This window comes from Quercus robur, chromosome 2 (genome assembly GCF_932294415.1).
Source record: "Quercus robur chromosome 2, dhQueRobu3.1, whole genome shotgun sequence".
NCBI classification, from domain to species: domain Eukaryota; kingdom Viridiplantae; phylum Streptophyta; class Magnoliopsida; order Fagales; family Fagaceae; genus Quercus; species Quercus robur.
In genome coordinates this window covers 88,679,920-88,704,025 of record NC_065535.1, presented here as the reverse complement: position 1 = coordinate 88,704,025, position 24,106 = coordinate 88,679,920, and the positions used below count along the sequence as shown (strand labels likewise).

At 34.7% G+C, this 24,106-nt stretch overlaps 3 protein-coding genes across 10 annotated transcripts; all 3 read left to right on the top strand.

Moving 5' to 3' along the window:
- The first annotated feature begins 3,067 nt into the window (after positions 1 to 3,067).
- Positions 3,068 to 10,232, top strand: LOC126715674 (serine carboxypeptidase II-2). The gene is made up of 10 exons (XM_050416413.1): positions 3,068 to 3,447; positions 3,832 to 3,939; positions 4,947 to 5,042; positions 5,140 to 5,232; positions 6,176 to 6,261; positions 6,353 to 6,616; positions 8,033 to 8,166; positions 9,111 to 9,206; positions 9,560 to 9,665; positions 9,865 to 10,232. Exons 1-10 carry the CDS (start codon positions 3,135 to 3,137, stop codon positions 10,024 to 10,026), a joined length of 1,458 nt encoding a protein of 485 aa, XP_050272370.1. The 5' UTR covers positions 3,068 to 3,134; the 3' UTR covers positions 10,027 to 10,232.
- Positions 10,233 to 11,766: 1,534 nt separating this feature from the next.
- LOC126715673 (uncharacterized) lies at positions 11,767 to 17,118 on the top strand. Of its 2 annotated transcripts, none has more exons than XM_050416412.1 (7): positions 11,767 to 12,032; positions 12,181 to 12,241; positions 12,358 to 12,467; positions 13,422 to 13,495; positions 13,594 to 13,679; positions 13,902 to 13,964; positions 16,460 to 17,118. In XM_050416412.1, exons 3-7 carry the CDS (start codon positions 12,403 to 12,405, stop codon positions 16,727 to 16,729), a joined length of 558 nt encoding a protein of 185 aa, XP_050272369.1. In that variant the 5' UTR covers positions 11,767 to 12,032; positions 12,181 to 12,241; positions 12,358 to 12,402; the 3' UTR covers positions 16,730 to 17,118. The 2 variants fall into 2 exon arrangements, with proteins under 2 accessions (XP_050272369.1, XP_050272368.1); XM_050416411.1 differs by having other exon boundaries at positions 11,776 to 12,032; positions 13,576 to 13,679.
- A 1,505-nt stretch (positions 17,119 to 18,623) lies between these two features.
- On the top strand, positions 18,624 to 23,065 carry LOC126715672 (pentatricopeptide repeat-containing protein At4g30825, chloroplastic). Of its 7 annotated transcripts, XM_050416410.1 has the most exons (4): positions 18,624 to 18,764; positions 18,866 to 18,935; positions 19,031 to 21,693; positions 22,569 to 23,065. In XM_050416410.1, the coding sequence occupies exons 2-3, from the start codon at positions 18,916 to 18,918 to the stop codon at positions 21,570 to 21,572; spliced, it is 2,562 nt and encodes an 853-aa protein (XP_050272367.1). In that variant the 5' UTR covers positions 18,624 to 18,764; positions 18,866 to 18,915; the 3' UTR covers positions 21,573 to 21,693; positions 22,569 to 23,065. The 7 variants fall into 7 exon arrangements, with proteins under 7 accessions (XP_050272367.1, XP_050272362.1, XP_050272366.1 ...); XM_050416405.1 differs by having other exon boundaries at positions 18,866 to 21,693; XM_050416409.1 differs by adding an exon at positions 22,185 to 22,202 and having other exon boundaries at positions 18,684 to 21,693.
- The last annotated feature ends 1,041 nt before the right edge of the window (positions 23,066 to 24,106 follow it).

The following is a 24,106-nucleotide window of genomic DNA, read 5'->3' as shown; positions in this document are numbered from 1 at the left end:
GAAGTCATATTTGCCAAACTGTTCTGGAGAATAATGAATAATCCCAAAGTTCTGAGGAACAACTACTGTAAAAATCAATTTGTTTTCACTGTCAAGTTAAAGGCTTCTAACTCTTGGGGATGGAAAGGGCATTATGCCTCACTGAAACACAATCTTGACAAGAGCTAAATGGCGTGTGAGAAATACACAAATCACCACATGCCATACCAACTCATCAGTGTAAAAAAATGGATTGGCATGCTTCTCAAGGGGGCTAACTTAAAAAATGAATTCATTTTGAACTCAAGAAGTTAGTCTTTATTAGCCTAGGAAGTGGGTTGATATGCAATCTTTGAACTCAAGAAGTGAATCCAAAATTGGCTCAAGTAGTGAGTCAATACGCAGTCCCCAAATTTCCTGTCAGTTCTAATTATTTAAAATTTTCTTTTATATATATATATATATTTATTTATTTATTTAACTTTGTAATGAGTGGTAAAGCAATCAGAGGAATTAGCAGCACTAGAATTTTCAACATTCTTCATCAGGTCTGCAACTACTTTAGCATTCAATTCAACTTCTAGAGCATTAATCCATAGGTTTAATCATGTATTTAAACCCGCAAATTAATGTTCTTGAAGTTGAATTTGGTGCTAAAGTAGTTGCAGACCAAATAAACAACGTTGGAAATTCTAACACTACTAATTCTTCTCTTGTGGTTGATTGCAGGCTCTTGATTTCTCAAGTTCCTCAAATTAAGGTGACTCATTGCCATCGGGAAGCCAATCGCTATGCTAATGCTCTTGCTAGATTATTAACCTATCAAATTTCTAATGTTTTGTATTATAATTTAATTCTCCCACTCTAATCTTTTGGATGTTTTACTTTCGGATTTGTTTGGCCTTTATCATTTCAGGCTATGCCCTGACTCTCTTATGTAGCTCCTTCTGTTTCTGAGTTGAATGCATTTTTCTTTTTACAACACCCCCCCCCCAAAAAAAAAAAAAAAAAAAAAAAGAAGAAGTAGAAGAAAAAAAGGAAAGTAATGTGGCTTTGAGCTGGGCTCTGGAGTGGTAGGCCTAACACAAGACTTGGTGGTACGGAGATGGGTCTTCATATATTAGGGTCAATTTGTTATGTGTGTTTAAACAACAGTTTTTAGTTTTTTTAAAAATACATGTTAGTAAAAAAATGTATAAAAATAAATGTAATATTTTTTAAAAACTGAAAATATGCGTTTATACACATATACCAAACATTCCCTTGTTCTTTCTGGGCTTTATGTAATCTGGCTAGTTTGAGCTCAGCCCTTTTATCATGATATGACCCCAAATCCGTTTACAACAAACAGTCAAAAGAGTCAAAATACCGATAAAGACTTGTTTGGTTCCATTTAGTAAAAGTGTTTTTTTTTTTTTTGGAGTAGGACTATATCTATATATATATATATATATAGAGAGAGAGAGAGAGAGAGAGAGTATGTGTTAAGTAAGATATGCCTTGCTTCTTGCACAAGTGAGCAATGTTTACGTAAATTTTCTTTCCCATATTGATAAAATGGCATGTTATATAATTAATACAACCTGACTTCAACGTGACTTTCACGTGAATTTATTCTTAATATTTACTCCATTTTCTAAGACGCCAATCACAACATGATATTTTACTATGAAAAAAAAAATTGTGATTTTTTTTTTTTTGGTATTACTAAACTTATTTAATGTACAAAATAGACTACTTCTAGAATGCATTATGTACGGTACCAAGGTACCCAGATCTATTTGGGCCTTGAGTTTTAGCCTAGCAACATGGCCCATAGTCATAATCTCTTTCTACCCAAAATCCCAGCCTGAACCCACACTAACTGCAGGCCCAAATTTTGCCACCTGACCCTTGCTTGGCAAATTATTCCCGAACACTAGAGAAATAATAATGTCTAAACCCACCATCCATAATGTGCCCGACAGTGCCCAGGAAACGCCGTTGCCGGGCATGCCTGTTGGAGTTGGAACTAAGTTCCAAGGCCACTTTCATCACATTCCACTCCCACCTAACCATCCATTTACAACTGATGATATTGGATCTACAATTGCACTAACTATGACAGTAATCATGATCTCTTCACTAATCCAGAGCTATAAATATAGAAGTTGGGGAAAGGAAAAAGTTGTTGAAAGGTTCTCAAGAAAACAAAGAGTAGAGGAAAGAGTGATTCAAGAAGAAAGAAAGAGAGAGAGAGAGAGAGAGGAGCAACTTCGTTGAGTCTCTGTGCCGAGAACAACTCGAAGTAGAAAATCCTAAACCCACATTACAAATAAGTTGTGAGCCTAAATGAGGCTAGACCCAACGGTCTCATTTCTGACGTGCACACATTATATAGAGATTTTGGTCGATAATAAGTTTATAGGTACAATTTTTTCAAACATTGTTATATGAAGTTATGATTGGTGAAATGTTGTTTTCATATAAATTAATGACCCATACTATTTAAAGTATGCATCCATCATGGTAATCTTAAATTCTCAAGTATAGTGGAAAAAGGTGGGATTCAATAATTTAGCTCAATTGGTCAAATTTTTGTTGTCAAATAAGATATGAGGTTCAAATCCACCTATACCAAAAATTAATTTTGGTCTTAGTGTAATGATATAAAGCAAGTGGTGAAAAAAGTTTAGAATTTTTATTTGTAGAAGAAAAATATAGAATTCTTAGGAATTATAATAAATGCATACTCTCTCTTTAATAGTCTAGTTAATGAATGTTCATTTGTTAATGAATCATTTTCAAAAAGTTTTAATACAACTTTATAAGTAATATAAAAACTATTAAAAAAATCAATAGTTTTTTTTCTTTACCATAAAACTTTTTAAAAGAATTTTTTAAAAGAATATCTTTACGACATTTGTTAACAAAATCTCTAAATTAATAAGACCAATATTTATTATATAAGAGGAAAGATAAACGTATTTATTGTATCTATAATTCCCAAACCAAACGTGCCCTTAATTATCCAAAAATATGGGGGGCAAAGTGGAGGGCTGGTGAGTGGTGTCAGCAAAAGCAGCCAGGCTTTGATTGTTGTTGTTACTTGTCAGCAAAACCAACAAACCAAACATCGTGGGAACCATTCATATATCATTCTACCCAATACCCACATGCTCAAGTCTCAACTCCCATTCAAGGAAATGACCAATCCCAGAGGACCCTTTGGTTTTGTTAACAAAACCTTGACTCTCTTCATCTATGTCTATCTGGGCATTACTATTGCAACCTCTTCTACAGACCCACTTGTCCAGCAACAACTGGACAAGGTTCTATCACTCCCAGGACAGAACTTTAACGTGAGCTTTGCACACTATGCTGGTTACATAACAGTCAATGAAGATTCTGGGAGAGCTCTTTTCTATTGGTTCATTGAGGCCACTGAGGATCCTGAATCAAAGCCTCTTGTTCTTTGGCTTAATGGAGGTCAAACTTCAATATTCTTGATACCCTTTTCATAATTGTTATTTTTTTTTTACTTGTACTTTTTGAATTAATATATTGTTGTTTTTTGATATCTTACTGTTTAAATTATTCTTTACTGTTTGATTGATAAGTTAGAACAATATGTAATTGGAAAAATTCTTTATTTTTAAAATGATTCTCTATCTTGATGCTTTTTTTTTTTTTTTTTGGGATGAAGGAGGAGGGGTTTTACAAAGAACATAGCATAGATTTATCTGACTTGTGTTTTTTTGCTTTGTGACCCTCTTGTCTCTTGAGAACTGATAGCTCGTCTTCTTTTCTAATTGCTATTGATAAAGTACGGTATTTTGAAATAAGTTCCTGACCAAAGACTAATTTCTTTAGGGCCTGGATGTTCATCCATTGCTTATGGGGAGGCAGAGGAAATTGGCCCTTTTCACATTAAAAAGGATGGGAAGACCCTTTATTTGAACCCTTACTCTTGGAATCAAGGTAAGAAACATCTACGAATTTGTCAATTATTTTTAAGTCTTTGTCTATAACAAATATTAATATTTGAGCAAAAAAAAACAAGTAGCCAATAACCAAGTGCAGATGACCTGGTGGGTCTTGAACCCATGATCTCACCATACACACACTTCTTTTCTTTTTTATCTTGGCTATTAAGTGATGCTAAAGGTTTCATAAAAATGGATGAATTACATAAAAGAGTCTGAACTCTGAACTGGAGATATTTCCAATTAGCTGAAGCATGGCCTGTTATGGATTGGAATTAGTGCATCTTTTTACTCAGTTACATGTAAGCCACATCCTACAGTCTATTATTCTCTTGGCCTGCATAATGTATATTATATCATAATCCTACTCGAACTTTGTATATAAACTACTAAAACTTTAAAAAGAAACAGATATCTGAATTATGTTTATAGTCCCCTATGAGTAATTGGGGCAATATAGGGGGAGAGGTACAACTGCACATTTAATGAAGTGCAGTTATCAGATATTGAACTAAAATTCTCGTTTTCGAGATCATTATTTGAGTGGTCCTGCACTCTTCGTACTAGTAATATGCATTTGATTGTAGATTTTATAATCTAATTTAGAATGTAAGTATTTACAAGAGCATTGTACACATCTTGTAGCATGGTCTTTAAGTATTTTCCCCCCCGCATCAATATAAGTCAATTAACTATAAATAAATAATATTTATAGCATGGTGAAATAATATATGAAGTTTATTTGTAGATAAATTACCAATTTAAATAATTATACGAATTTATTTGAGAAACAAGGATTGTTAGGCATATATGCTTCTTTCCTTAAAGACTCTTTCTTTTGTTCATCTTCTACTTATGAGGACCTAATTGGTTGAACATTACAACTTGCTGGCATGACTATTGTTTACATATTGCACTTTTGTGCTTTACATTTTCTGGAATGATAAAATCACAACAAGGTATTCCTTATGGTTTACTCAAACTACTTTCACCCTTCTACAGTTGCCAATCTTATATTTCTTGATTCCCCTGTTGGAGTTGGTTTTTCCTATTCGAACACTTCCTCTGATGTGCTGAATAATGGAGATAAAAGAACTGGTATTGCTTGGACCATTTAATTTTGTGCTTCTGCTTTGAACAGTTTATTATTGTTGCTAGCTTTTGTACCTTAAATTCATCATTTTCTGGTTTGCAGCCGAGGACTCTCTAGCATTTTTATTGAAGTGGCTTGAGCGCTTTCCTCAGTTCAAAGGAAGGGACTTTTATATTACAGGAGAGAGCTATGCAGGTTGAGTTCAATTTTTGTATGTAGTTAATCTAAAGTAATGCCAATGTTTTTGTTTCTACACCATTGAATAGATGACACTGAAAAGCCTCTGTAGGTCTATTATTCCAGATACACGATATTTGGGCCTAGCATCACTTATTGTTGGGTTAAAATTAGGGACAATGAATTATTGGTACGTGTCATGTTATTTTGTGTTGCTGAATTTGAATATATATTAAACCACAAGTATCTTGTTCTTCTAATTCTTTACAACCCTCAAGAAGCAGATGCCATGGGTTTGGATCCTGTTGTTTGATATAGGAAAAGGAAAAACTTCTCAATAATAATTAAAAGACACAAACATAGTGTTTGTCATAGTACATGGTTGTTTGGAAAAATAGAAAGAATGATTTACTAGATTGAACATGCTATATGGAGTTAGTGAGCCTAGAGTTTTGAAGATGTGAGAGAGTTAATAAAGGGACTAAAACAAGAAATGGAATTAAAAATTTGTCATTCTAATCACGGGTGGATCTTCATCTATTCAATTCTGGAAGGCCATTGTAAAGGACATACAAAGGCTTTCCACCTACTGCTCATCTGAAAGGAATTTTAAGGATAAATCCTATAGATTGATCAAATTCTACCTAAATAGTCATAAAATGGTATCATTGTTGTAAAAGAATTACAAAGTAATATATTTTGCTTATAATGTGGAAATATTTTAATAATTTCATCAACTTACTACCCTCCAGATCCATCCCATTGTATAAGATTATTTTATATCATTGCAACAGTAGTAATTACAACACTTATGTAAAACAAGGGAAGTAGTTCTTTGTTCATTAAATTGCTATGGCTGATGATGTTTATCGTATTTTATTTTCTGCATTTATATTTATAACTTCTTTTGTGGCTCAGGAGGTTGTGCATTATGGTTTAATAGCTGAAATCCGTGTTTCAGGACATTATGTTCCTCAACTAAGCCAAGCCATTGTAAGATACAACACAGCATTAAAGGAAAAAGCAATTAATCTGAAAGGTTATATGGTATAGACTCTGTTCTTCTCTATAGCTAAAGTTCCTGATTTATTGTGTATCATGTTGATGATTAAAACATCAAAGTCTATTTGTTATGCAGGTTGGAAATGCTCTAACTGACGATTACCATGACCACTTGGGTGTTTTCCAGTTTATGTGGGCAGCTGGTTTAATTTCTGATAAAACATACGGGCTGCTGAACCTTCTCTGTGATTTTCAGTCATTTATACATACTTCAGATGCATGCGATAATATTTTAGACGTTGCTAATGAAGAACTTGGAAACATTGACCCATATAGCATCTTCACTCCCACCTGCTTTGCTAATGTAAGCCAGTCAAATCGGCTGCTGAAAAGAATGAATGTGAGTTATGCTGAACAATCAATATATATACATATTTATATATAAAATTTCCTTCTTAGATAAATGTTGCACATATTGGAGCATATGAAAAATCAGTAAGTTAGGTCGCTAGTTCCGCCACCACCCCCCCCCCCCCCTCCCTCCTTTTTCCTGGGTAGAAAAAAGGGTAAAAGTGGTGGCCAGTTGTGGAGATCCTGCTGGGGCATGACCATGGTAGTTCCTACCTACCGAGAAAACAATGCTTGAGGGGTCTAGACAATAAGGGTAGGCCATAGGCGCTCCTTCAAGTGTTTGGCCATTGGATCCTAATAGATTTCAAAAGGATGAAACCATGTCAACACCCCATCCTTAATTGATTTGTTAATATTGTATCATCTTTCCGTAGTTTTTAGTGTTTTGAGTGAGTTTTAAAATAGGGAAAACACTTAGCTGGCTGAGTTTTTTGCTCTGTCAATCAGGTCCTTTTTAGCTATCTAGATGGTTCTCAATGGAAATTTCAGTTCATACATTTCCTTCTGTGGATAGAATAGTTCTGTCTAACAAACTACTACTTGATTGTAGTCAGATAATTTTCTCTCTGCTTTGGAGATGGTTCTGTTTCTTAATGCCTCAAATAATTAGTAGCAAACTTCATTTTGCCACAGTGATGGAAATGTGGTTTATTGCACGTCATTCCATATCACTACTCTTTTTGTTGTCAGAATTAAAAATCTACCAAGGTGATACAAAAACAGTATATTAGAACTGTACTTCTTCCCAAAATAGTGATTGTGGCTGCTCAACTTAAGGACTCTAGAGGAATTTAGTGTAGATTTTACATAGCTTTATTATGCTTGAAGAAAACTGCCATGGATATTGAAAATATTCAAAGGTCAAACTCTTTTTCTCATTCTGGAAGATTCCTTGACTTTGCCTTTTGTTCCTCAACTTATTTAGATGGATTAAATCAAATATGTTTACAACAGTAATCTAAACTTGCTTAGCAGTACTTTAATGCCAGAGAAAGTTTCTTGCTAAACAAAATTATGTGTGTATATATATATCATATATGGCTATAGATAATAAAAATTGAAAATATTAATATAATATTGTTTTGGTCATCTATTATCTATGTCCTTGCATTTCTTTTCTGTGCTAAATCAATGTACATACCTGTCACCGTCAAAGAGTAGTGTATAGATTCTCTGCCATATTCAGAGTTCGGAACTATCAAGTCTTGGATCAAACTTCTCCTATTTTAGTTCTAGAGCTATGTTAGTTTATTTAACCAGCTTTGGCCTCAATAGTTACCAAATCTAATATGAAATTGGAAATTAATTATTTTTTTTTTCTTTTCTGGAAAGATTTTTCATGATGCCTCTGAAATAGCTAAAACATCTGGTCAGATGGTTAATGATATGTAATGTCATCTTATAGATGGTTGGTCACATTGGTGAGAAGTACGATCCCTGCACCGAGGAGCACTCAGTTGTATACTTCAATTTACCTTTGGTACAAAAGGCACTTCATGTTGATCCAGCTTTTGCACCATCTAAATGGTCAACCTGCAGGTATATAGCTCTTTGAATATAAAAACTTATAATTGCATTGCCACCTAAGGTGGGTGAATAATTTGGCCATAAGAAAATGTCAGTAGCTCAAGTATTCCTTTTAGTTAATTGGAATTTCCTGGTGAAGGTACGCCACAAATGTGCAACCTAAGGTGGGTGAATAATTTGGCCATAAGAAAATGTCAGTAGCTCAAGTATTCCTTTTAGTTAATTGGAATTTCCTGGTGAAGGTACGCCACAAATGTGCAGGTAGCAGTCCCAAATGATTAAAGCAACATTCTTATATTCGCTAATATGAACTTTAAGTTTTGATCGAGTTACAATGATTCAGAACGTGTATAATGCAGCTAAGGGATGGAGAGGGTAAGGGACGTGGTAGAGAATCCAGCCATTAGGGTGGGATTTGGACGAAGTATTTAAGGGAAGGAGCTGCATTTAGGCTTTTTAGCCTGCCACTGGAATACACTGTCTTATTAAATTGAGTGAGGAAGTCATGCATCTTTGTTTTAAACTTGTAGTTAATATATCCAGGTGTGGATTAGTATATACCTGAGCAAACGCTGCCTAGTGTAATGTGATGCCTTCATATTTTTAACTAATACTTGATGCCATCAGCTCCCCATTCTACATACAAGTCATTCAATTTTAAGTAACTTATCATAGCATCTTAATCGGTGATATGCTGGAAGTTTTAATTTTTTATTTAGATGTTACTATTTAAAAGAAATTGATCTTTTGACGTCACTTGTGGAAATTGTAGCTTGCTTCTGCTCTCTGCGCCACATATTATGTTGAGTTTATGAGTTTTTTTCTCCCTAAAGAACTTGACATAAATCTTCTTCTTGCGATCTTCTATGTACATAAGATCTGCGTACTTTGATAACCTTAACTGAAGTGATGGAAAGATGGAAGCCCTCATAATTTTTACTTATGTTGTTTTGTAGCGAATTGATAAATACTAACTGGAAGGATTCTCCTCGGACAGTGCTGGACGTTTACCATGAGCTGATTCATTCAGGACTGCGTATATGGATGTTCAGGTTCCTGTTGACATCTAGCATATGTTTTGCATACATTTACTGCCTGTAGTATTGCTTTCGTGTGTAATGAACATTTGCATTGACCTGTACCTGCCAAAAATCACATGCACGTGCTTCCTTATTAATTGCTGGTATCAAAGCTAGGAAGCACCCTGCAAATGGTCACATGCATGTCTAATGGAAAAATTGTAAAAATAAAATTGATTTCTAAAATTAAATTGAACTAAAATTGTTTTCACGCTTCCTGCATCATTCTGGTTCTGCTGGCAAATGGTTTTTTCTTTCTGATTCAAGTGATTTCAGAAAAACTTCTGGTAATGATCCAAGTTTTATTCATCTCTCCTCTGTGACAGTGGTGATACAGATGCCATAATCCCAGTTACAGCCACCCGGTTGAGTATAGATGCTCTTAAGCTTCCGACTTCGAGACCTTGGCGTGCCTGGTATGATGATGGGCAGGTATATTAAGTTAAAATAACCATTTCCTTCTCCAAGCTTTGTTGTTGTTGTTGTTGTTGTTATCATATACTTCTCTCTTGATATAAAAACAGTCTGTTTTTCAGTTGTAGACTACTTGCTTCATCTCTATAATGTATCAATAAGTAAATTTACCACATATGGCAGTAGACACTAGAAATTAAGAAAAATTGTTGAACAGGTGGGTGGATGGACTCAAGACTATGCTGGGCTTACCTTTGTATCAGTCCGGGGAGCAGGACACGAAGTTCCTTTGCATAAGCCCAAACTAGCTTTGGCACTCATTAAAGCCTTCTTGTCAGGAAACTCAATGCCAAGTTTGGAACTAGTCAGTGCATCTTGAAGTCCCTATTGCTTGTTCCAGGAATCAGAAGGAAAGATTACTTTTCCATGTGTTTACTATAGAGTGGCGGTTATCTATCCAGTTAATGTTGTTTCAGAATGTACAATAAGTCCAGGGACAACAAATTTTACAACAATTGATTTGGTACGTTGTGATTTGTATACAATAAAAATAGTGTCAACTATGGAGTTGTTTGTTTACAATAATAGTGGCGTCAACAAGGGTGTATGTTGTTTGCTGGCATTGGCAAGATCACAAAGTTGGAATTGCCATCATGTCAAAACGTCATTGGCAGATTACATTTTTTTTTCCCATAACTATTCTGCTGTATAAACTCTCCCTTTTCTAGCTTTTTTTATTTTATTTTATTTTTTATATTAAAATAAAAAAAATAAAAAAACTGTCTCTTGTGTGTGTTATTTGCATCGTCTTGTTCCCTCTAACACCAGACTTCATTCCCTCTAAAACTACTACACGATCTAATTTAACAAAAAGATACACAAATACAAAGTGCATTGAATGTGAAGTGTGTACTCTCTAAGCCTATTTATCCCCTCCAATAAATAATTTGAGCAAGAATGGGAGGATGAAACCTATAAGTGCAATTCCAAACTCGCCCCAGAAAAGAGCAATTTACTTTAGTCCTAATTGTCTTATGGTGTTTAAGATTTAGTGCAGGAGCACTTGAGAGTAAAAATAGTGAAGTCCTCCAATTGCTTGGGTCTTAGTCTAAATTTTGTTGAAAAGGTCAATGATATTTTGGAATATGGTGGAATTTTTTTTTTCTAAGCCAAATTGCTTCTAATGAATGAAGTCATGCTTGCCAAACTGTTCTGGAGAATAAGGAATAGTTCTGAGGAACAACTTTTGTAAAAATCAATTTGTTTTCACTGTCAAGTTAAAGGCTTCAAACTCTTGGGGATGGAAAGGGCATTATGTCTCGTTGAAACACAATCTTGACAAGAGCTAAATGGCGTGTGAGAAATTACAAAAATCACTACATGCCATACTAACTCAACAGTGGAAAAAAAAATGGATTGGCATGTTCCCCAAGGGGGCCAACTTACAAAATGAATTAATTTGGAACTGAAGAAGTTAGTCTTTATTAGCCCAAGAAGTGAATTAATATGCAATCTTTGAATTCAAGAATTGAATCCAAAATTGGCTCAGGTAGTGAGTCACTACGCCATCCCCAAATTCCAAAAGCAAATCCCTCTAGCAAACAACTTAACACCCTATATATTATCATAATACCTCATGTTAGCATTGTTTATGTAATGTGTGTGTAGTGACCTAAAAGGGTAATAGGTGTAGGCCATGTGGACAAGTGTGTGCGATAAGGTGAGGGCTTGTAATTCATAGAATTCTACATCCTCTATGTGTGATAAAAGAAAAAAGCTTACACGTGAATTGAATGTCCAAAATATTAACAATGTATTTTCCCTTACTTTATGCTTGAGATAAAATAAGTTACGGAGAAAATGAATTGTCTCAACTCTAAAACCTAGAGTGGAGGTAAATTGGTTATTTACTGTTTTTTAATTTTTTTAGAATCTAATTTATGCTAATTTAAATATAAATAATTAGTGAGTTTTTTTTTTTTTTTTTAGAATGAAATAATTAGTAAGTTAAACACATAATTTAAGAAGAAGCTATAGGATATATTATGTTGAAAATATGAACTTAACATAATCTTCTAACAGAATAATTTGTCAATTTCTCTAACCTTTTACTTTAAAAAAAAAAAAAAAAAAAATTGTCTATTTCCAGTTTTAGGCATTTACCAATCAATCACGATAGCTTGATTTTATATTCTAGGCCCTAGAGAGAGAGAGAATATTTGAGGTCGACCGGTAATCTAAAATCGGACCCATTTCCCTAGCAGTTCCTATATTGGTAGCATCCTGTCTTAAGACTCAAAACTGCATAGTATCCCTCTCTCTCTCTCTCTCTCTCTCTCTCTCTGATGAAACTCGGTGCCCACAAGCCTGGTCAGAAAATGCCCGGTACGTGTTTGTTAAAATGTCTGACCCAACTTTTCACATGTCTTCATTCAACGCTTTTACCTTTACCTTAGTAAAACTAGTGTGGTTCGAACTAGACTTGCTCGCTTAATAAGCGATCATGAACCAGTGTTTTTCTTTTTGGGTGCAGAAATCTTAGCTTAAATCTTTGGGTTTGAGGACCCAACTGCAAAAAAGGTGTTCCTGACGTGGTATGGGTTTAAAAATCTGCTCTTTTTATTTAAAGTTACTCTTTTTTAATTGTTATAGTAAAATGCAGTGATGGGTCTTTTGAATACTTGAATTCTGTTGTGTTGTGTTGGAGCAGAACAGAAGGGAAGTGAATTAAAAAAGTTTGAGGGGTGCAACAAAAATGGTGGTTTCAAGTTCTAATCCGCACAGCAAGGAGATTTCTATCAGGAGGAGGATTGCCAGCATGTAATGATAGCTCTCTCTGTGTCCATTTGTAAAGAATTGAAAATCTAACTAGTTTCATGTGAATGCAATTCAGCTTTGACAATGTGGAGAACAATAGTGCATATGCATTTAACCTTTGCTTTTACCGTGATTTATGTAGAATTATTCCTTAGGTTCCAATTACTGAAGCCCGAGGACAAGGGGAAATTAGTGCATATGTATTTAACATAAGCTTTTACCATGCTTTCGCTGAATTTATTAAGAGTTGAATTACTGAAACTTGGTTGTAGGTTAAAATGTAATTTGGTTGATAATAGGGTTGTGAGTTATATGATGATACTCATGAGTACGGATATTTGGGTCTTTTTAAGTATGGTGGCATTTTTAGATTTTGGATATTGTGGATAGTAGGATATTTTGATTCTATATGTCTTTGTGATTGGTTGTTTTGCTTAGAAGAAGCTTATTTAGTGCTTTTTATACGAACTTTGATATGGCAGAAGGATCTGTTTAGATTCACAGCAGTTTTTTAATCAAATGAACTGTTAGTGAGGAAGTCAAAAGAGATAGAATGTCCGTAGGAGGTCCATAATTTTGGTTGTGTACTTCAGTCTCCAATGTCAAGTTTTAAATGACTGCTAATTTAGAACCAGTGGATCTATTCTTTTTAGAAAGGGTCTGTTCTAACACATGAATTCTGAAGAGGAAAAGATGCCAATATTGGAGTTTTTACATATCAATCGTTCAAAGCTTCCTATATGTAGGATAGATAAAGAATTTTTGTTTTATCAACTTCTACACATAATGTTTTGATAGCAATCATAGAAAAGGTAATGACTTGGGACACATTTTTAATGTTTGTGCTTTTTGAATCAGGTTCTGGTTTTGATTATCTGTTCCCTTTTTTTCTTAGCTAGTGTATTATAGTAGTATTTTTAAGTATCTTCTCTAATTATAACTTGTACAAAATTGTAGATTCAATAAACGAGAAGAGGATTTTTCGTCCCTAAAAGAATACAATGATTATTTGGAGGAAGTGGAGGACATGAGTAAGTTTATTAATTTTCCTTACTGAATTTCCATACATATGAGTACCTATTTTAACAAAAAGAAAACCAATCTGTTTCAGCATTTAACTTGATTGAAGGAATTGATGTCCCTGCTATTGAAGCAAAAATCGCAGAGTATGAAAAGGAAAATCATGACCAAATAATGATAAACAGAGCTCGGAAGGTACTTGAATAATGTTCTGTTTTCTACTTTTCTTTCCCTAACATCTGCCACTTTGTCCCTAACAAGTGGTTTGAGATTTGGTTTAATAATTTTTATTTAATGCCCTAGAGAAAAAAAAAATTATATGATATGAGTTCCTGTTGCTCGCATTGGTGAATTTTGTGATATGTCCTTTAATATTTGCTTAAAGGCCTACTAATTCTGGTGATATTATTAAAACAGGCTGAAGAATTGGCTGCAGCTCAGGCTGCAAGCAAGGGTCCTGCACAGAATGATTCTGATGGGGTGAGAAATGAGATTATTTTTTTAACTATCATATTTTTCTTGAACTAGTGAAGTGGTGTGATTTTATTTTTCCTTCTATTTGTTTATACTTTGTCAAATTTTTTATTTGAGGTTTTTGGGAGCATATTAATTGATATCTGTCATGCAACCTTTTGCCAATAGTATATAAACTAACTAGAAGCATGTAAGTGATATTGAATTGACTGTGATGACTGCTTTCAATGCTTGAAATATATGATAATTTGACTGTCCTTGACTCTTAACTATAGTGAAAACATTTCTCAATTGGCTGGGAAATCAAGAAAAGGGAAAATAGAAAAACCAGAAGGCAAACTTGGGATCTTTAATTTTTTTTGAACTTTTGACAAAATATACATGTTTTTGATATTTTCTATTTAATGCTCTGCTTTATAGAGCAGGACAATCCCATTTTAATTTTCTACTTGCAAGTTCGAACTCTAACTTATGAGCATATAAATTCATATGACCACTTTTCAAGCCTTGAGAGGAGCCAATTAATGCAGAAATGCTAAGGGAAAAGTATCTAAGCCACACTCCTAGGGCTGCACTTGGGATCAGTATTGGGTGATGACCCTTTTCAACTCTTGGTTTGCTACTTTAATGGTTGCAACTGAATAGCCTTTCTTTTAGAATGAGCCCATAGGCAGTGATATTAATATATCATTGTAACTTGAAATCTTTGGTGCTGCATGTATTAAATATTATACTCCCTTGAATCAGATAACATTATGTGTTCTTTGTATATGTGTTGCTCCTAATTTAAAAATTATTTTCATAAATCAACATTTTAGCTTTATTTTTTATTATTATTATTTTAATGTTAGAATACCTGGAATGTGGCTACACAGCTTGTGTATTGGGATTGCACTTTTCTTTAATGAATTTATTTACTAATAAATAAATTAAGAATTACTTATCAAAAAAAAACTTATAAATAAATAAAGAATACCTTGAATGTGGCAATGCAGTTCCTTTTCATTGCGCATAATAGATGTTTCTACTCAAATTTTAAGTTGATACTTGATTTACACTTGTCATAATAAAGCCAGTATCACATTATTCTTGCTACTGCTACTTGGACTTTCCAATGATTCAGAGAGATGTCTATAAATGTTTTTAAAAGGAGAAAGAATCATACTCTGATGGAGCATGGGGAGTTTGTGAATCTTCTTATATTACATTGCACAGTAGCTTGGGAATTGTGGTCACTATTTTTTTGATTATCTAAAATCCATAGGGTAACATTTGATGGAACAGAGTTACTGTTGCCACAGTTAAGTTTCTATTGCTCAGGACCTTATTTGAATGAATGATGCTTCATAGGCCTTTTTCTTCTCTTCTCTTGTACATAATTTTCTATTTCTACTTATTTTTTCTTTGCCTAGTACATTTTTTTGATGGAGTAGTCTACTATTTATATAATTCTTCTTACCTATCAAATATATATATATATATATATATTGTTTGTGTGTTTGTGTACATTTATTAATTTTCTCTCTTTCCCCTTTTGGCACTTCCTTTGTATACATCCTATGTACTATTGTGGGTGCCCCCCCCCCCCCCCCCCCCCTCTTCTCTCTCTCTCTCTCTCTCTGTGCTTTTTCAATGAACTAGAGTTACTAAATTAAATAGTCTGGTTTTATTCTCAAGCCTTTACCACACTGGGTTGAGAAATGGTTTAGTTGGATGGACCTCCAAGGAGATGCATATGATTCAAAACGGGTGGGCTAGTAAGAGAAGAATGACATATGACCTATGTCAATTTTTTGGCAATGAAAGGCATCATATATGGGTTAGAGTAAGTGTTTGTCTTAACTGTTATCAGTGTTTAGATTTTACAAAGAACCATTATAAATGAAGTTCTCCAACCAGTGATGGGACCCGTATTTGTAATTATTTTAACACACACAAGTATGTGTTTGAGTCTATTATCCTGGTCTCTCAGATGCAGCTTAGACATCTAGTCAATTCACAGGGAAAAAAAGACTGTACAATGAGAAAAATACAACGGAAAAACTGTCCACATTATACATTGCTCTGGTATAGGGAAAGTTATATTTCTGTAAATCATAAAGACTGATTGCTTTTCTTTTTCTGTTATACTTTGAACATGCAATGACATTCTACTTGGAATGCCAATGAGCTTTAGCTCAAATGGCACTCCTCCCAGAACAATCTTGGGATCTTGTTATTCCGCTCATTGACAATCATAGGATGCCAAAGAAGTTCAATAGATGTTACATTTGAGACATACACCAGATGATATGGTCATTCTTGAGAACGTTAATTGTTAATTTGCTTGTTTTCTATTTTAATTGTTGAATCCATTGGCCATTTTCAATTGGATGCTTTCTTCATGATGCTTTGAATTTATTCTGTTAGACTTTTCTAGCCTAAAAGAGATGAAAACATATTGATACTTCTCTTTACGGAGTAGAAGCAATGATGGCATTTTCTTCTTTTTATTGGGACAGGCCCCAAACCAAAGCTCTCAAACAGGATATGGTACTGGTGCACAGGGACAATATGCTCCTACATTTGCTGGAGGGCAGCCACGACCAACTGGCATGGCACAACAACCAGTTCCTCTTGGAGGGGGACTCGACCTCCATGGTTATGCTGCTGATGATGAGGAAACGATGAAGCTCCGAGCAGAGAGAGGTGGAAGGGCAGGAGGGTGGAGTGCAGAGCTGAGCAAGAGAAGGGCACTTGAAGAAGCGTTTGGAAGCATCTGGATCACTTAGGACCTATGTTTGTTTTTCCTTTCTTGTAACTCAGGGTCCTCCATGTGGGGTAGTTCAATTTTCTGTCAGATTATGACAAGCAATCTTAGAGCTTTTCTTTTTGTTTGTCAACATTGAGTGTAAATTACATATTCAGAGGATAGATCCTATATTGAAATGATAGATGAGGCTTGTCACTTAGAGACGTGCGCTCTAGCCCCCATGTACTAGCTTCCCTCCTAAATACCCAAAGCTTGGAACAAGATAATTTGTCATAACGATCAATTATCGAATGGATCAGGAGTCATTATGTTCAAAGTTCAGACTACCATACATTCAAACTATTGGATTACCATCACTCCGATTGGTGGAAGTCAATATATTTGGGATGGAAAGATAATTACTATGTTTGGATTGAGATTGCATATATGTGTGACCTAGAATGGGGCCATTTTATACAAGTCCCCTTTCTTTTCTACTCGAATACATCCTTTCTAATCAATCATTGGATTACATTTTATTCTTATACCTTTTATGTTTGCAAAATTTACCGATTATAAAATAATAATAATAATAATAATAATAACCATCTCATCTATGTTTTTATTGGAACAAGTTTCTAAAAATAAAAAAAAAAAAGCTTTTATTGGAACAAAAACCACTTTCATGTTTCAAACTTTGTTGAGGATACACAAATAAGATATGTGCCTATGACAAAGAAAGACAGAAAGGGTACCAACTACCAAGTTACCACCAACATCTACTAGATTTGTGTCTTAGCTAGATAAGTGGGTTTCAATTAACTTAATTGATAAAGTTTTTTGTCCCAAAAAAAGAGATCTGGGGTTTGAATTCTACTAACATGAAAAACCGATTGATATTTTAGCATAATAATAAAGAGCAATCATATTGTTATATGACCTTAAAAGAAACATATTAGTTATCAACAATGTCTACTGGATTGGCGTTTTAGCTTTGATAAGTGGGTTCTAGTTAGTTTAATTAATAAAGTCTCTTGTTTCTATACAAGAGATTTGAGATTCAATTCTCACTACCATAGAAAAACTAATTGGCATATTAGCCTAATAATAAAGTGAAAAACATATCGCAGTATGACATCAAACAAAACATATTAGCTATGTAACCTCATTTGTAACACACCAGCACAAAAAAACAAAACAAACAGTGTAGTATAAGACCCAAATGATGGGCTAATTTTTCCAAATAGCATAATTTTAGAAAAAAATTTAGTAGAAATGCATACGGCCAAACTTATTTACTTATATTTATATAGCATTTTTTTTGGAACTCAAGTTCCAGGCATTATGGGCTCGCGTGGCAATCCAATCGCTTGGAACTCGAGTTCCAAAAAAGTACTATATGACTAAATAAGTTTAGCCAGATAGGTTTCTCTTAAATTTTTCCTAAAATTATGCTATTTGGCAAAATAAGTAGGAATGACAATTTAAACCTGAACTTGAGGGTACCCCCCTCACCCGCCCTAGTGGACAAGTTTTACTCGCCCCGCATAACATATGGGGCAGGGATGGAGGTTAACATTTTCCCCTGCACCGGCTCTGCTTATATTTAAATAATTTAAAAATATTTTTATAGGTTTTTCACAAGACATTCATGTGTGTTTTTGGCCATCTACCTTTAAATTTATGAATTTTTTTTATATTATATTATTGAACTTATACTTTTATGTTTTTAATATTTATGTTGTTGTATTGTTATGTTTGAATTGTTTTTGAATTTTTTATTACTTAAATTGTTGTATTGTTTTGCTTAGAGAAGGTTTTGAAAAAAAAAAAAAAAAAAAAAAAAACCACCCCGAAGTGGTAGTGGGGCAGAGGCGGAGAATAGAAAACCCGCTTCATATCCACTTGTTTTGCTGGTCCAAAAAAAAAAAATCCCCCACGAAATATCTCCGTTTCTTATGTCCGTTATATAAAAAAAAAAAATCTTGGCTCTGATTTGGACAACAATTTACACACGTGCACACTGGTTCTAATTTCCTCCACTGCTTCAACTACCGTTATCACTAAAACCCAAGGTATGCCTAGCATCACACATACACACACTCTTGCTGGGTTTCATTGTTACAAATTCCATAACAAATTCATTCACTGATCCATGGAACTTGTTTGTAAGTAGGTCACTGTGAATCATGGCCTCGCTGAAGCTTTCCATTTCGTTGGAAACCTATGATTCCAAGAAGTTCAATGTAAACCCACCTCAACCCTTGAATTGGTGCTCTGTTTCTTCAATTTTTAGTTACATTCATGTAAGTAAAGCTTGTACAATCAATTCCTTGAATAGGGTCACTCACATTAAGGTCTCTCGGTTTGAGACTGACTTGCCCAACACTTCTGAGTCTAATGGTTTTGATAATGAGAGCTTGGTTGAGAAAAGGCTGTTGGGTACGAAGAAGGGGATTAAAAGGGAGGTGGGTTTGAAATATAGGTTCAAAAGGTATGGTATTGAACGAGAAATAGAGAATTTGTTTGTGGGTGATGGTGAATTGGATGTTAATTACTCTGCTATTGGGCCTGGCTTGAGCTTAGAGCATTGTAATGCTGTTTTGAAACGGCTCGAGAAGTGTAGTGATAGCAAAACTCTGACATTTTTTGAGTGGATGAGAAACAATGGAAAGTTAGAGCAGAATGTGAGTGCTTATAATTTAGTTCTTCGGGTGATGGGTAGAAGACAAGATTGGGATGCAGCGGAGACAATGGTTCGTGAATTAAGTAATAAATTTGGTAGTGAATTAGATTGTCGGGTTTTTAATACAGTTATTTATGCTTGTTGTAAGTTGGGGCGAATGGAGTTGGGTGCAAAGTGGTTTCGGTTGATGTTGGAAAAAGGGGTTCAGCCTAATGTTGCTACTTTTGGGATGCTCATGGGACTTTACCAGAAGGGTTGGAATGTTGAGGAGGCAGAGTTTACTTTTTGCCAAATGAGGAATTTTGGGATTGTATGTCCTTCTGCATACTCGGCGATGATCACAATTTATACCCGATTGAGGTTGTATGACAAGGCGGAAGGGGTTATTGGCTTAATGAGAGAAGATAAAGTGGAAAAAAATCTGGAGAACTGGTTGGTAATGCTGAATACGTATAGTCAGAATGGCAAATTAGAGGAAGCTGAGTTGGCATTGGTCTCGATGCAAGAAGCAGGGTTTTCCCCAAATATTGTTGCATACAATACATTGATAACTGGGTATGGGAAGGTATCCAATATGGATGCTGCTCAACGTGTGTTTCTGAGCATTCAAGAAGTTGGACTAGAACCTGATGAAACAACTTATCGTTCCATGATTGAAGGTTGGGGTCGTGCAGACAATTATAAGGAGGCAGAATGGTACTACATGGAGCTCAAGCGGTTGGGATACACTCCTAACTCATCTAACTTGTACACGCTAATAAACCTGCAAGCCAGACATGAGGATGAGGAGGGTGCTGCCAGAACTCTTGATGATATGCTGAAGATGGAATGCCAACATTCCTCTGTCCTTGGAACTCTTTTACAGGCATATGAGAGGACTGCAAGGATTGATAAAGTGCCCCTAATTTTGAAAGGTTCGTTATATCAACACGTTCTTGTTAACCAGACTTCTTGCTCCATTTTGGTCATGGCATATGTGAAATACTGCATGGTGGATGATGCAATAAAACTGTTGGGGGAAAAACTCTGGAAGGATCCACTTTTTGAGAATAACTTGTATCATTTGTTGATTTGCTCATGCAAGGAGTGGGGTCATTTTGAGAATGCTATTAAGATATACACTCAAATGCCCAAACATGATGACAAGCCAAACTTGCACATTTCATGTACAATGATTGACATTTACAGCGTCATGGGTCTTTTCCCTGAAGCCGAGCAACTCTATTTGGAGTTGAAATCTTCGGGAATTTCTTTGGACATGATTGCTTTTAGCATTGTTGTGAGAATGTATATCAAAGCTGGATCTTTGAACAAGGCTTGCTCTGTTTTAGACATGATGGACAAGCAGAGAGACATTGTTCCAGATGTTTATCTGTTCCGTGATATGCTTCGCACATATCAGAGATGTGGTATGTTGGATAAATTAGCTGATCTATACTATAAAATCTTGAAGAGTGAAGTGACTTGGGATCAGGAAATGTACAATTGTGTGATAAACTGCTGTGCTCGTGCTCTGCCAGTTGATGAGCTTTCTAGGCTTTTTGATGAAATGCTTCACCATGGGTTTTTTCCTAATACCATTACCATCAATGTGATGCTTGATGTGTATGGAAAATCCAAGCTTTTCGTGAAAGCTAAAAAGTTGTTCTGGATGGCTCAAAAACGAGGTTTGGTAGATGTGATCTCGTACAATACTATTATAGCTGCATATGGCCAAAATAAATACTTCAAGAACATGTCATCAACAGTTCAAAAGATGCAACTTAATGGCTTTTCGGTTTCACTTGAAGCCTACAATTGTATGTTGGATGCTTATGGGAAAGACAGGCAAATGGAGATCTTTAAAAGCGTCTTACAGAGAATGAAGGAATCAGATTGTGCTTCTGACTACTACACATATAACATAATGATAAATATATATGGAGAACAGGGATGGATTGATGAAGTAGCTGGTGTGCTCACAGAATTGAAAGAGCGGGGACTTGGACCTAATTTGTGCAGCTATAACACATTGATCAAGGCATATGGAATTGCAGGAATGGTTGAAGATGCTGTGCATTTGATTAAGGAAATGAGAGAAAATGGGATAGAACCTGATAAGATAACCTACACCAATCTGATCTCTGCACTGCGTAAGAATGATAAGTTTTTGGAGGCCATTAAGTGGTCCTTGTGGATGAAGCAGATGGGTTTGTGACATGGACAACCATATATAATATGTTCGCGTGTTTTGCTTTTTAAGCCTCTCTACACTTGAAAGAAGCCTGGGCTCTAGGATTCAGATTCTACTCTAACTCCTCTCAGAATTTAGTTCTGTGGTAAGGTTTTTTTTTTTTTTTTTTTTTTTTTTGCATCTAGTTTTTTATTTATTATTTTAATCAGAATTTCTCCAATTTCATGACCTTATCCCAAGTGCTTTTTCTGTCATTAACTGTAATCATCTTATGATTGCAGCTTCTGCATTTACTAAATCTACATTTAATTTCAATTTGAGAAATGCCAAAAAATGTGGGATAACTACCCTGGTTTAGTTTAAATTTAGCACTCTTATAAGTATCCACCTCAGTTTATTTTGCTTGTAACTGTTAGATAAGGATCATGAAATAATTTTAGGCTGACTTTAAAAACTTGTTCCACTTGCAGATTACATTTATGTTATGATAGCTGAATTACACATGTAGTAATTGTTAAAAATCTTTAACATTCATGTCAAATGTGGAATGAACTGTTCTCCAGAACCTTCACAAGTTGTTTTGTTTTTCTTTTCCAGCACAATTATATTGGTTTGTGACATCTGGTGCTGCTGCAGGGACCCGTAGACAGGACGGTAGGTCCATGTGTGTCCCTTCTGTTTTGCTTGCGGAAACTGATGTAATTTGTTCCTTATTGTAAAGTTAGATAGTCCATTGTGAGCTGCAGCTCAAACAGCTTTCGAGAGGTATTGCAGATGTATTTTTGCAATAATTAAGAATGAAACATTTGTGACATGGAATCAGAATTAAAATGCCCTTGTTTGTTGAAAACATCTTGTTACTTCTTTTAAAACAAGGTACAACTGCATTCTTCTTTGAGGTCTCTGATCACTGCATATGAATGTTGGCATTGGATTTCTTTTTCAATTTCATGTTGATAATCCTGTTTGATATAAATATTTATGTATGCCTTTTTTTTTTTTTTTTTTAATTTTGTGCAGGTTGAATGATTTTGCTGATTGTAGCGTAAGACAAACCATGTGTTTTGACAGTTAAAGTAGCATATCTGCTTATATTAGGGGTTCTCCAACAGAATTGAACTGTTCTTTAAACCGAAGCCAACAAGCAGTACAGGAATTTGGTTGGCATAAGCTGTAAAAGAAGATAAAAAATTACAAACAGGCATCTTGGTAAATGCTATGACTAAGAGAGGTACAAAAAAAATGAAGGGGAGGTAAAATGCCACTAAAGAACTCAAATGAGGCCACAGATGTCACACTTCTCTAAAGAGTAGATGCCACTAAGGCGACTTTCTATGGTTGTGCTAAGAGTTTAACTTTTGGGAACACAGCAGTGTTGCTTGTTCATCCTGTCAAAGTATTGCAGTTCATTCAAGGACTGGTATCTGTAACTCTAATCTGATTATTTTACCCCATAAATCAATGTGGATTGAAACAGTTATATATAGATATCTTCAGCATTTGGCTTTGTGATTTCATTGTACTTATGCTCATGAATCTATAGGAATACTGTGAAGTACTTCTTCATGTCCAAAGATTACAAGATAACCAAAGATTAACAGCTAATATTTAGTTCACTTCTATTTGTTTCAATAGGAATTAGGAAAATTAGGCAATTGCTTGGGGCCTTGCCATACTGGATTATAAGTACCATTACTAGAATTTCAAGCCACCAAATTTCTTTGGGACACATTTTGTTGAATAGGTACCTCGCAGATTCTTTTAAAAGCAGAGTGGCAACTTAGGCACCACTTAAACCTTAAGGAATTTGCACATATGAAGAGCTATTTAAAAGAGCTAATTTATCCACTCATTCCTTAGTTATTACATAAACCGTTACTTGGCAAAAGAACAAAAGATAAATTTGTAGATATTTAACTTTTACACTGATGCATCTATTGGACCTCATGCTGGCAACATCCAGATCTAAGTCTGAAGAACTTAACATCTGGAAAACGGATCAAACTTGTTTTAACACTAGTACACACTATAGTGAATTACAAAATACATTCTCATTGTTACTAAAGATTGCTAGTTTTACAAAAATGACTGCATTATGTGTGGAAACAGATGCAATATGAAAAAGACATTGGCTATAACTATATGAGAGATGTCTAAAACACATAAAAAGTGGTATATTGAATATGAAACTGCATAATAAAAGAAGCATTACTAGCAAGAATCTCAATCATAAACATTAAATTAGATGCAAATATAATCTAACCAAGAAAGCTGAGAATTGTTGATTTATCGCCACAGATGGCTTAGAACAAAAGACAAGATAACAAACCCTGTCTTTCACTAAGATTTCGAATAACTATCCCAAATTACAATCAAGTTTGCAAATTGCAATAAAATAACCATATAATCATATAACAAACTAACGTTAATCTAATACAGCACTTAAGCATATGTAACACATAAAAGGTATTAAGCATGCTTACCCATGAGAAATGTGAATACCTGGAGCAGGAATCTTGTTCCCCATTAGAACACAAAATACAGTCTTTGTCTTTCCG

Coding starts and splice junctions, on each gene's coding strand:
- LOC126715674 (XM_050416413.1), top strand. CDS start 3,135: ATGCTCAAGTCTCAACTCCCATTCAAGGAAATGACCAATCCCAGAGGA. Junction 5,043..5,139: donor TAATGGAGATAAAAGAACTG/GTATTGCTTGGA, acceptor TCTGGTTTGCAG/CCGAGGACTCTCTAGCATTT. Junction 9,207..9,559: donor CTGCGTATATGGATGTTCAG/GTTCCTGTTGAC, acceptor CCTCTGTGACAG/TGGTGATACAGATGCCATAA.
- LOC126715673 (XM_050416411.1), top strand. CDS start 12,403: ATGGTGGTTTCAAGTTCTAATCCGCACAGCAAGGAGATTTCTATCAGG. Junction 12,468..13,421: donor AGGAGGAGGATTGCCAGCAT/GTAATGATAGCT, acceptor ACAAAATTGTAG/ATTCAATAAACGAGAAGAGG. Junction 13,965..16,459: donor CACAGAATGATTCTGATGGG/GTGAGAAATGAG, acceptor TTATTGGGACAG/GCCCCAAACCAAAGCTCTCA.
- LOC126715672 (XM_050416405.1), top strand. CDS start 18,879: ATGGCCTCGCTGAAGCTTTCCATTTCGTTGGAAACCTATGATTCCAAG.